General features: G+C 38.5%; 1 protein-coding gene across 4 annotated transcripts in view; it reads left to right on the forward strand.

Moving 5' to 3' along the window:
• The window catches only part of SETDB1 (SET domain bifurcated histone lysine methyltransferase 1), a 33663-nt gene that overhangs the window by 4853 nt on the left and 16433 nt on the right, over positions 1 to 12377 (forward strand). For all 4 annotated transcript variants that reach the window (XM_059376069.1, XM_059376068.1, XM_059376071.1 and 1 more), the window contains exons 4-7: positions 9728 to 9762; positions 10822 to 10921; positions 11769 to 11894; positions 12065 to 12266. In XM_059376069.1, the coding sequence (XP_059232052.1) occupies positions 9728 to 9762; positions 10822 to 10921; positions 11769 to 11894; positions 12065 to 12266 (463 nt within the window). The remainder of the gene's footprint in view (positions 1 to 9727; positions 9763 to 10821; positions 10922 to 11768; positions 11895 to 12064; positions 12267 to 12377) is intronic.

Consider the following 12377-nt stretch of genomic DNA (forward strand, 5'->3'; position numbering starts at 1 on the left):
CTGATCTCAGGGGGAAAGCATTTGGTCTTTAGGCATTAATTGTAATGTGAGCTGTAGGGTCTTTGTTGGGTTGAAGAAAGGTGATTCTGTTCCTAGTTTGCTGAGAGTTTTTTTTATCATGGCTCAGTGGGATTTTAGGTTTTGTCAGCTACTTTTTCTGTATCATCCTCAGATAAGCTTACAGGTTTTTGGGGGGCACCTGGGTGACTCAGTCGTTAAGCATCTGCCTTCGGCTCTGGTCCTGGTCCCAGGGTCCTGGGATCAAGCCCCACATCTGGCTCCCTGCTCAGCAGGGAGCCTTCTTCTCCCTCTCCCACTCCCCCTGCTTGTATTCCCTCTCTCATGGTCTCTCTCTGTCAAATAAATAAGCAAAATCTTTAAAAAAAAAAAAAATCATTGAGGGTGCCTGGGTGGCTCAGTCGTTAAGCTCCTCCTTCAGCTCGGGTCATGATCCAAGGGTCCTGGGATTGAGCTCTGCATCAGGTTCCCTACTTAGCGGGAAGCTTGCTTCTCCCTCTCACACTTCTCTCTCACTGTGTCTCTCTGTCAAATAAATAAATAAAAATCTTTTTAAAAATCATCGTTTTTTTACTTTTTCTTATTAATAAGGAGCATAACAATAGTGATTTCTTTGGATGTTAATCCATCTTTATATTTCTGGGATAACCACCCCACCCCACCCCTGCCACTTTGTCTTAGTATATAATCTTTTTTATATGTTTCTGGATTAGATTTGCTAACATTTTGTTAAGAATTTTTGCACCTGTGTTCATGAGAGCTGTTGTACTTTTATTGTGATGTGGGTTTTTTGGGGGTTTTTTTTTTTTGTTTTTTTTTTTTTTTTTGCTTGGCATTAAAGTATTATAGGCCTTAAGGATGAGTTGGTAAATGTTCCCTTCTCTGAGTTTGTATGAAATAGTATTATTTCTTCCTTAAATGTTTGATAAATTGAGCAGTGAGTCCATCTTAACCTGGATTTTTCTTTGTGGATACTTTTTTTTTTAATAAGCTTATTAGTTTGGAATATTTTTGTATAAATTACAAAGATAATACAGAGAGTTCTTGCATACTTTTCATCAGTTTTTTTCTAGTATTAGTATTTTATGTTACCTTGGTACATTGGTCAAAACTAAGAACCAAATATGGATACTTTACTTTTACCTAATCTCTAGACTTTGATTTCTGGGCTTTTTCCATTATAGGATACCACTTTGAATTTATTGTGGGAAAGTTTTTAATTACTGATTACGTTTTTTACCTAAAAAGTCCATTTGGATTTTCTATTCCTTCTCAAGTCCTTGTTGTTAATTTGTATCTTTATGGAAATTTTTCCATTTCATCTAAGTTGTCTGGATTATTGCCATAAAACTCATAGTATTCCCTTAGGATTCTTTTGAATTTCTTTATGTTCTGTAGTAATGTCTCTTCTTCTTTCATTCCTTATATTGGTTATTTGGATCTCCTCTTTTTTTTTTTGCTTCGTTAATCTAGCTAACAGATTATCTTTTTGTTTGTTTGTTTGTTTGTTTCAAGGAACCAATTTTGGGGTTCATTAATTTGTTTTTCTCTACTGTTTTCCTGCTTTCAATTAACTGATTTCTACTCTGACCTTTATTCCTTCCATGTACTTGGGTTTGATTTGTTCTTCTTTTTCTAGTTTCTTAAAATTAACATTTTAGATTATTGATTATTGATTTGATTTTAGAACTCTTTTCTTGCTAATGTAAACATTTAAACCTGTAAATGTCCCTTTATCGTTGCTTTACTGGATCTCATATATTTCTGTGTGTTCTATTTTTTTTTTAAGATTTTATTTATTAATTTGACAGAGAGAGATCACAGATAGGCAGAGAGAGTGAAGGAAGCTGGCTCCCCATTGAGCAGAGAGCCCGATGTGGGGCTCGATCCTAGGACCCCGGGATCCTGACCTGAGCCGAAGGCAGCGGCTTAACCAACGGAGCCATCCAGGCGCCCCTGTGTGTTCTATTTTCATTTAATCATAATTTTTAATTTCCTTTGTGATTTTTCTTTGACCAATTGATTACTCCAAATATTTGGAGATTTCTCAGATTTGTTTCTGCTGTGAGTTTTTTATTTAATTTCTTTGTAGTCAGAAAATATACTTTGTATTATTTTTATCCTTTTAAATTTACTTAAAAAAATTTTTTTAAGATTTTATTTATTTGACAGAGAGAGATCACAAGTAGGCAGAGAGAGAGGAAGGAAGCAAGCTCCCCGCTGAGCAGAGAGCCTGATGCGGGGCTCAGTCCCAAAACCCTGAGATCATGACCTGAGCTGAAGGCAGCGGCTTAACCCACTGAGTCACCCAGGCACCCCCTACTTAAATGTTTTTTAATAGGCCTAGTGTATCGTCTATCTTGGAGAATGATCCATATGTGCTTAAAAAGAATTTGTATTCTACTGCTGTTGGGTGGAGTATTTTATAAATGTTGGTTAGGTTACGTTGGCTGAGAAATTGTTAATTTTCTGTCTAGTTTTAACAGTTACTTGGAAAGGAGTTTTGAAATCTTGAACTAAAATTGTTGAATTATTTGTCCTTTCAATTAACTTTAGTTTTTGCTTCCTGTATTCTGGAGTCTGTTATATATACATTTATAGTTGATTTTTTATTATTAAAAGATATTTCTGTGTTTCAAATGATACTCCTTTTCTTGAATTCTGTTTTATCAAATATTAATCATTTTTATAATGGTTACTGTTTGCATGTTGTGTCTTTTCCTGTCCTTATTTCTTAAAATCTGTTTCTGTCTTTGAATTTCGTGTATCTCTTACAGGCAATATATAGTTAGATCTTGTGTTTTTTTAAAATCCAGTCTCACAGTTTTTGGCTTTTAGTTAGTGTTGAGTCCATTCATAGTTCATGTGAATCCATATGGGTGGATTTACATCGATCATTTTGCTCTTCCCCCCATATTTTTTGTATTTATCTGTTTTTTTACTGCCTTCTTTGTGTCAAATAAATATTTCAGTTAATCATTTTAATTCCACTGATTATTTCTTTTTAGATCTTTAGAAAGTGCTTGCATATTTATCTGATTCTTATCTACTACAAGTTAATACTGACTAAATTCTGGTAAAATATAGCAACTTTGTACCGGATTAGCTCCATTGTCACTCTCTTCTTGGGAGATACTGTTGTCAAATAAATTGCATTTACATATATTTAAAGCCAGCAGTTTAGTGTTGTAATTATTGCAAGGACCAATCTTATTTTTAAAGAAGTTACGGGAAGAAAAGAGAAAAATACATATTTACCTAGATGTTTACATTTCCACTGCTCTTCATCACTGCTAAGGATCTGAGTCTTATCCATTGTCCTCTTTTTTCAGCCAGAAAGCTTTCCTTTAATATTTCTTGTAGTTCTGCTAAAAGTGGATTCTCTGCCTTTGTTTACCTGAAATACAGAATTTTTTAAAAGATTTATTTATATTTACTTTTAGAGTTGGAGGGAGAGAGCCAGCATGAGTGAGCACATGCACAAGTTGGGGGGCAGAGGAGGAAGGAGAGTATCTCAAGCAGACTCTGCATCGAGTATAGAGCCTGACGCACAGCTTGATCTCACAACCCTGTGATCATGACTTGAGCCAAAACTAAGAGTCGGACACTTAACTGACTGTGCCATCCAGGCACCCTTGGGATATAGAATTCTTATTTTTTTTTCCTTCAAGATTTTATTATTTACTTGACAGAGGGAACACAAGCAGGAGGAGCAGTAGGCAGACGGAGAGGGAGAAGTAGGCTCCTACGGAGCAAGGATCCCAATGTGGGCCTTGATCCCAGGACCCTGGGATCGTGACCTGACCTGAAGGCAGACGCCCAACCAACTAAGCCACCCTGGCATCCCATGGTATATAGAATTCTTGATTGACTGTTTTCTTTTGACACTTCAAATATGCCATTCCAGTGTCTTCTGGTTTCCATGATTTCTGATGGAAAGTCAGATGAAAATGTTTGTATCCTGGATATGAGTCATTTTTGTCTTAACTGCTTTTAAGATTGTCTCTTTTGATTTTAGTAGGATGTGTCTATGTGCAGTTCTCTCTGTATTTGTCCTACTTGAGAGTCACTGAATTTGGACTGTCGGTTGAAGTTTTTCATCAAATTTAGAAGTATTTCAGTCATTATTTCTTTGAAATATATATATGTATTCTTAAGATTTTATTTTTAAGTAATCCCTACGTACATTGTGGGGCTCGAACTTACGACTCCGAGATCAAGTTGCTCACTCTACCAACTGAGCCACCCAGTTGCGCCAGCCAGTAAGTTTTTCAGAGGTGTGGGGAATGCATTCAGAGTACTTCTAGTTCTCAAGTCTCCATTGACTCTCCTGGGTCTTCTTGGCATGTGGATAGTTTAACAGTTACCCAAGAATGTATAGAGAATTTATTTAAGCCTGTCCATGGCTCTCTCATTTTCAGGATCTCCTTGTTGGACTTAAAACTGGTTTGTGGCTCACACTAAACAAGATCTGCAACCTCAGAGTAACAGCGCTGCTCCTTGTCAGGCTAGCGCCTCAGTGATAAAGCTGTAGTTTCCACTCACCCAGCTAGAGGTGGAATAGGTAGGGATGGGAGCTGCCCCAGGCAAGAGGTCCACAAGCTTTAACCTTCCTTGCCAGAATTTTAGCAGTTTTTCAAGAACAAATACTTACCAATTTGTTGTTTGTTTTTGGTCAGTTTCCAGTGCCCTGAATTGATTGTTTCTAACAACTTTTTCTGGTTTTAAACTTGTTTTCTGCGTAGGGGAATCATTCTTTTCATATGACTATTACCAGTGCTACAGTTTTGCCTATTTTTTAACTGTATAAATGGATTCTTAGTATATGCATTTTTCAATAATTTCTTTAACGTCATGCCAATGTGGGATGCTTAGTTCAATAACTACTACAGTATACTATTCCATCTTATGAATATGACACAATATATCTATTCTCCTGCCAGTTGACATTTCATTTGTTTTCATTTCAAATAATGCTCTAAATATTCTTACACATAACTCCCGATCCATTTTCTATTAATTTATTTATTATTTTTTAATTTAAATTATTTTTAGTTAACAGATAGTGCAGTACTGATTTCTGGAGTAGAATTCAGTGCTTCATCACAACACCCAGTGCTCATCACAGGTGCCGCCTTTATTTATTTATTTATTTATTTTTTGAAGATTTTATTCATTTATTTGACAGAGAAAGATCACAAGTAGGCATAGAGGCAGGCAGAGAGAGAGAGAGAGGAGGAAGCAGGCTCCCTGCCGAGCAGAGAGCCCGATGCGGGACTCAATCCCAGGACCCTGAGATCATGACCCGAGCCGAAGGCAGCGGCTTAACCCACTGAGCCACCCAGGCGCCCATAGGTGCCTTCTTTAATACCCATCACCCATCTAGCCCATCCCCTACCCATGTCCCTCCATCAGCCCTTGGTTTGTTCTCTGTCAAGAGTGTCTTGTGGTGGGGTGCCTGGGAGGCCAGTCATTAAGCATCTGCCTTTGGCTCGGATCATGATGCCAGGGTCCTGGGATGGAGCTCCACATTGGGCTTCCTGCTTGGCGGGAAGCCTGCTTCTCCCTCTCCCACTCCCCCTGCTTGTGTTCCTTCTCTCGCTGTGTCTCTCTCTGTCAAATGAATAAATGAAATCTTAAAAATAAAAAAATTTTTAAAAAGTGTCTTATGATGTGAAAAAATCTTTCTATTTTGGCAGTCTTACTAAATTTTTAGGATATATATACTTCTAAGAGAGGAGTTGCTAGTTCTTAGGATACGGAAATTCTAATATTACTGGATAAATAACGAATAGCTTCCCAAAGCAATTGTACCATTTTATGTTTGTAACTGCCCATGGAATAATGTGTCCTGTGCTCCACATCCTTGACAACACTTGGTATTGCGGTTTTTAAATTTTATTTTATTTTTTAGGGCCACCTGGGTGGCTCAGTGGGTTAAAGCCTCTGCCTTCAGCTCAGGTCATGATCTCAGGGTCCTGACTGGGATCAAGCCCCACATCGGGCTCTCTACTCAGCAGGGAGCCTGCTTCCTCCTCTCTCTCTGCCTTCTTCTTTGCCTACTTGTGGTCTCTCTCTGTCAAATAAATAAATAATCTTTTTAAAAATTTTATTTTATTTTTTAAAGATTTTATTTATTTATTAGAGCACGCACCAGCAAGGGGAGCAGCAGGCAGAGGGAGAGGGGAGCCATCCAGGTGCCCCTTGTGCCCCTTGTAGTTTTTCTTTGAAATCTGTTCATATTTCTTGTTTGTTTCCTCAATGATCATTTGTCTTTTTCTTGATTCATAGGAAGTCTTTATACGTAACAAATACTAATCCTTTGTAGTTACGAGTTGGAAATACCATTCCCAGCTTATGGTTTATCTTTACTTTTCATGTTCTTCGTTGATAAACAGAAGTTATAATTTTAGCATTTCCTTTTATGGTGATTGGTTTTTATAGCCCTTCTGCTCTGATGCTTTATTATAAATATATCTTATGTTGCCTTTGAAAGTTTCATAGTTCTGCCTTTAATCCAACTGAAGTTTATTTTTTATGTAATATTTGAGGTAAAGGTCTGAATTTTGTGTGTGTGTGGTTATTAATGTTCCAGTGCCACTTACTGAAATGAGCCCCTTCTTACTGAAATATCTGCTTGTCATAAATTATTTCCATGTATTTGGGATTTATTTCTGGACTTTCTATTATGTTTCATTGCTCTGTCATTTTTTCTTAATTCTATATTGTGTATAACTGAGCTTTGCAAGTTTCTACATCTGTTAACTCCAGTAACCTCACCTTGGTTTTCTTCAAGAATGTCTTGGCTCTTTTTACCTGTCATGCTTTTATGTATATTTGAGAATCAGCCTGTCATGTTCCTCACTCACCTCTCCCCCAAAAAACTATTGATAATATTAAAAGAACAATATAGGGATAGCTAATAATTTCATACTATTTAGTGCTTCTACACAAAAACAATTTATTTAGGCCTTAACATTTTTCAGTAAAGTTGTTGCTTACACAATGATATCAATATACTTAATACTATGAACTGTTTGCTTAAAAATGGTTAAGGACTATGCAGCCATCAAAAGAAGTGGAATCTTGCCATTTGCGATGACATGGATGGAATAGAGGGTATTATGCTTAGCGAAATATGTCAGTCGGAGAAAGACAACTATCATATGATCTCCCTGATGTGAGGAAGTGGAGATGCAACGTGGGGGGCTTGGGGGGTAGGAAAAGAATAAATAAAACAAGAAGTGATCAGGAGGGAGACAAACCATAAGAGACTCTTAATCTCACAAAACAAACTGAGGGTTGCTAGGGGGAGGGGGATCGGGAGAGGGTGGTGGGGTTATGGACATTGGGGAGGGTATGTGCTATGGTGAGTGCTGTGAAGTATGCAAACCTGGCGATTCACAGACCTGTACCCCTGGGGCTAATAATACATTATATGTTTATTAAAAATATTTTTAAAAATTAGTAATTAAAGGGTGCTTGGCTGGTTCAGTCAGTAGAACATGTGACTCGATCTCATGGTTGTGAGTTTGAGCCCCATGTTGTGTGTAGACCTTCCTAATAAAATAATAAAGAAAAAGGAGTATTTAAAAATTAGTAATTTAGAGTCAAGGGCAAAAATTTGTCCTAATGTCTCAAAAGATCTCAGCTAACCTATATGTAAAATTAAGTTGGTAGTCAACACGATCTTCCTTTTAATAGTCTTTGGAAAGATTAGGGAAATGGGCCCTCAGATATAAAAGTGAATTAAAACATGTAACTATTCTTCTACATAATGAACAAAACAAATAAAATGCTAATTACATTTTAAGTGTATGAGGTAATTTGAGGTTATGATGTCCAGTTCTTTATCAGAAGAGCTGGTGATCTGAATGATGGTAAGTGTAAAAGACCCAAAGCTGTTATATCCTTAATCTGTATATAGTGTTTCTCTCACTTTAAAAATCTCAAATTATATGTTTATAAATCAGTCTCTAGTAAAAACTTTAATATTCAATTTTCTCATTTTTTCTAACTTTTCTTAAATATGCAAAATCTGGCTGAACCTACCATGTAAATTTTTTTTTTTTTAAGATTTTATTTATTTATTTATTTATTTATTTGACAGAGAGAAATCACAAGTAGATGGATAGGCAGGCAGAGAGAGAGAGAGAGAGGGAAGCAGGCTCCCTGCTGAGCAGAGAGCCCGATGCGGGACTCGATCCCAGGACCCTGAGATCATGACCTGAGCCGAAGGCAGCGGCTCAACCCACTGAGCCACCCAGGCACCCCACCATGTCAATTTTTAATAAACTTTGTACATACCTCTCTAACAAAAAAAGGTTAGGAGATCTATTTTATGTTATATGTATTTTACCACAATAAAAAAAAATGAGGGAAAAGAAAGATTTATAGATACTGAGAGGGAATACTGGGATAAAAAGCAACATTAAAACTGCATGTTGAATATGAGTAAAAGGATTGAGAGGGGAAAGAGTACATATGTACATTTACAGAATATCTGGCTGCAGAAGAAACTGATATATTGGTTGCTTTTAAGGAGAGTAACTAGAGGCAGGAATATGAGGGAGGTCTGTTTTATTTTGTGTCCTTTTATAATGTTTTAGTTTTTTACCACATGAATATTTTTACTTTTTAAAAGGCACTTTCAGGGGCGCCTGGGTGGCTCAGTCATTAAGCATCTGCCTTCTGCTGTGGTCATGATTCCCGGACCCCGCCCCGCATCAGGCTCCCTGCTTGGTGGGAAGGTTGTTTCTCCCTCTCCCATGCCCCCAGCTTGTGTTCCCTCTTTCACTGTGTCTCTCTCTGTCGAATAAATAAATAAAATCTTTAAAAAAAAAAAAAAGATATGTAAATGCCACTAAGTATATGGAAAAAATGCTTGACATCATTAGTCATTAAGGAAATGCAAATCAGAATCACTTTATATTAGGATGGCTGTAATCAAAAGGAGAGACTAACAAGTATTGATGAGCATATCTATCACAACAGGAAGTTCTGTTGGACAGCGCTACTCAAGAATAAACATTTTTGCTTCATTCACTGACCACATTTTTCAAATCATTCAGATAGTGTCTAGGCAAATTTTTGTTATAAAAACTTAAATATGGGACGCCTGGGTGGCTCAGTTGGTTAAGCAGCTGCCTTCGGCTCAGGTCATGATCCCAGCGTCCTGGGATCGAGTCCCACATCGGGCTACTTGCTCCGCAGGGAGCCTGCTTCTCCCTCTGACTCTGCCTTCCACTCTGTCTGCCTGTGCTCGCTCTCACTCTCTCTCTCTCTTACAAATAAATAAATAAAATCTTTTAAAAAAAAAAAAAAAAAACTTAAATATACAGGGTGCTTGGGTGGCTCAGTCAGTTAAGTGTCTGACTTCAGCTCAGATCATGATCCTGGGGTCCTTGGATCAAGTCCCATGCTGAGCAGGGAGCATTCTCCCTCTCGTCCCCTTCTGGACCGTTTAGTACTTTTACATACATATTTACATGTGGTTGTCAATAGTTATTAGTAATAGTTCCATGATAATATTTTTAAGTAGTTTATAATATAATACATGTATACAATGTAATATATAATACAATACAATATAATATAATACATGGAAATAGAATGTCTCAATGAAAAAAAAAAGTAGCTTAGTTACTGAATTCGTGGAAATTCTTATGTGTAAGGATCTTACACTCATTAGAGCTTCTCTCGTCCATAGGTGATGCTGGGAGCAGAACTCCCAAAGACCAGAAGGTGAGTTGGGATGGGGAAGGTAAACTGAAAGATAAGAATATGAAGATGTTGGGGCGCCTGGGTGGCTCAGTGTGTTAAAGCCTCTCTGGCTTTGGCTCAGGTCATGATCCCAGGGTCCTAGAATAGAGACCGGCTTTGGGCTCTCTGCTCAGCAGGGAACCTCCTTCCCCCTCTTTCTCTGCCTGCCTCTCTGTCTACTTGTGATCGCTGTCTATGAAATAAATAAATAAAATCTTTAAAAAACAAAAAAAGAATATGAAGATGGGAGAAACTTCTGGCCTGATCATTCGGTCACTTCAGCCATCACGATAATCAGCCCTGGGCACCTGGGTGGCTCAGTGGGTTAAGCCGCTGCCTTCGGCTCAGGTCATGATCTCAGAGTCCTGGGATCGAGTCCCGCATCAGGCTCTCTGCTCAGCAGGGAGCCTGTTTCCTCCTCTCTCTCTCTCTCTGCCTGCCTCTCTGCCTACTTGTGATCTCTCTCTGTCAAATAAATGAATAAAATATTAAAAAAAAAAAAAAAAAGATAATCAGCCCTGTGGGTTCCAGTCCCCTAATAGGTGTTCTGAGGATGCAGCAAAGGTTCCTTAGAGATGCATGCACTGAGTGCTATATAAATGTAGAATCCACTAGGTGAAATTAATCAAGGAAGGTTTCTAAAGCTGATTTCTTTTTCTTTTTCTAAAGCTGATTTCTGAACCAGATTTATAAGGGCAATTTTGCCTAGTAAAGTAACCATACCTTCTCAACCGTAACTCATTCTATTCGGTTTTTTGAAAGACAAAGTTCTGGGGTGTCTGGATGGCTCAGTCAGTTAAGCATCTGCCTTCGGCTTAGGTTGCGATAATGAGGGTCCTGGGATCAAGCCCCACATCAGGCGCCCTGCTTGGCAGGGATCCTGCTTCTCCCTCTCCTGCTCCCCCTGCTTGTGTGCTCTGTCTTCCTCTCTGTCAAATAAAATATTTGGGGGGAGAAAAAGAATTTTGAAAGATGAGTTCTTACTCTCAGGGCTAAGCCATGCTATTTTAAACCTTGTTTCCCTCATCACCTTTCTTACAGCTCCGTGAAGCTATGGCTGCCTTAAGAAAGTCCGCTCAGGATGTCCAGAAGTTCATGGATGCTGTCAACAAGAAGAGCAGTTCCCAGGATCTACATAAAGGTTAGGGTCTGGAGTTATCTCAGCATAGAGAGTGGGGGTGGAGATGGGAAGTGAATTCCTACAGAGATTTCATGAGTAACTGGCTCTGTTTTAGCATTAGAATTCTCTTCCACTTATGTTGGGTTCTTTAAACACCACAGGTTTTCCTTGTCTTGCTTAAGTCTTGTCTGCTGATTTTCTAATGTGTGGTGGCTTTATCCAAATACCTTCTTAGCTCTGTGCTCATGACCACTTCTAGATGGCATTTAGAAGAGAGGAACTCAAACTCTCTTTTTTAAGATTTTATTTATTTGCCAGAGAGAGAGTGCACATGCACAAGAAGGGGGAGTGGCAGGCAGAGAGAAAGGAAGAAGCAGGCTCACCACTGAGCAAGGAGCCTGATGCAGGACTCAGTCTGAGGACCATGGGATCATGACCTAAACCGAAGGCAGGCATTTAACCAGTTGAGCCACCCAGGCCTCCCGCAACTCAAGATCTTAAAAAGAGATCTAAGGGAAACTTTGTCCAATAGGGCTGTTGATAGCTCTCCAATGGAAAATTGTTTTATAAATACTACTTAGCACTTAGTGAGTGTAATTAATATTGTTAATAAGGAGTTGGAGATACTTGGTTAAAGTGAGATGTTCTTGAATTACATGTGAATTGCAATTATGCAAGTATTTCCTGTTAGCAAAAATAGTTGAGTCAGCTATGCTTTTTGTCTACTTGAGAGAGCAGCAAAAGTGACTAAGGATCAGTGATTACCTCCATTTTCATCAATTACTATATTACACTATCTTAACTTTCCCATTTACTCCCCATATCTATGTCATATTTTTTTTTAGAACATCTTTGCTTTCTTTTGTAGGGACCTTAAGTCAGATGTCTGGCGAACTGAGCAAAGATGGTGACCTTATAGTTAGCATGCGCATCCTGGGCAAGAAGAGAACTAAGACATGGCACAAAGGCACCCTTATCGCTATCCAGACGGTTGGTATGTTCAAGCTAGAAGAAGCGCTAATGAAAAAGGCAACCTGCAGGTCTCCATTGCTGATCATTTCTTTTCCCCACAGCCTTGCCTTTTGTCTCTCATGTAGAAGTCAGGATTTACACAGAAACTGATGGTTTTTAAAAATTTTTGTTCATTTTTTTCCCTTTACTCAGGACCAGGAAAGAAGTACAAGGTGAAATTTGACAACAAAGGGAAGAGTCTCCTGTCGGGGAACCATATTGCCTATGATTACCACCCTCCTGCTGACAAGCTCTTTGTGGGCAGTCGAGTGGTAGCCAAGTACAAGGATGGGAATCAGGTCTGGCTCTATGCTGGCATTGTAGCTGAGACACCAAACGTCAAAAACAAGCTCAGGTACCTGGACAGAGGATTGTAAAGAGAGTGGAAACCAGTAGCAAAGCACCTGCCCTATTCAAACCATAGTCAATATTTCACAATTAGCTTTTGTGACCAGAAGCCCTTGAT

The sequence above is a fragment of the Mustela nigripes genome, chromosome 14 (genome assembly GCF_022355385.1).
Source record: "Mustela nigripes isolate SB6536 chromosome 14, MUSNIG.SB6536, whole genome shotgun sequence".
Lineage (NCBI taxonomy): Eukaryota > Metazoa > Chordata > Mammalia > Carnivora > Mustelidae > Mustela > Mustela nigripes.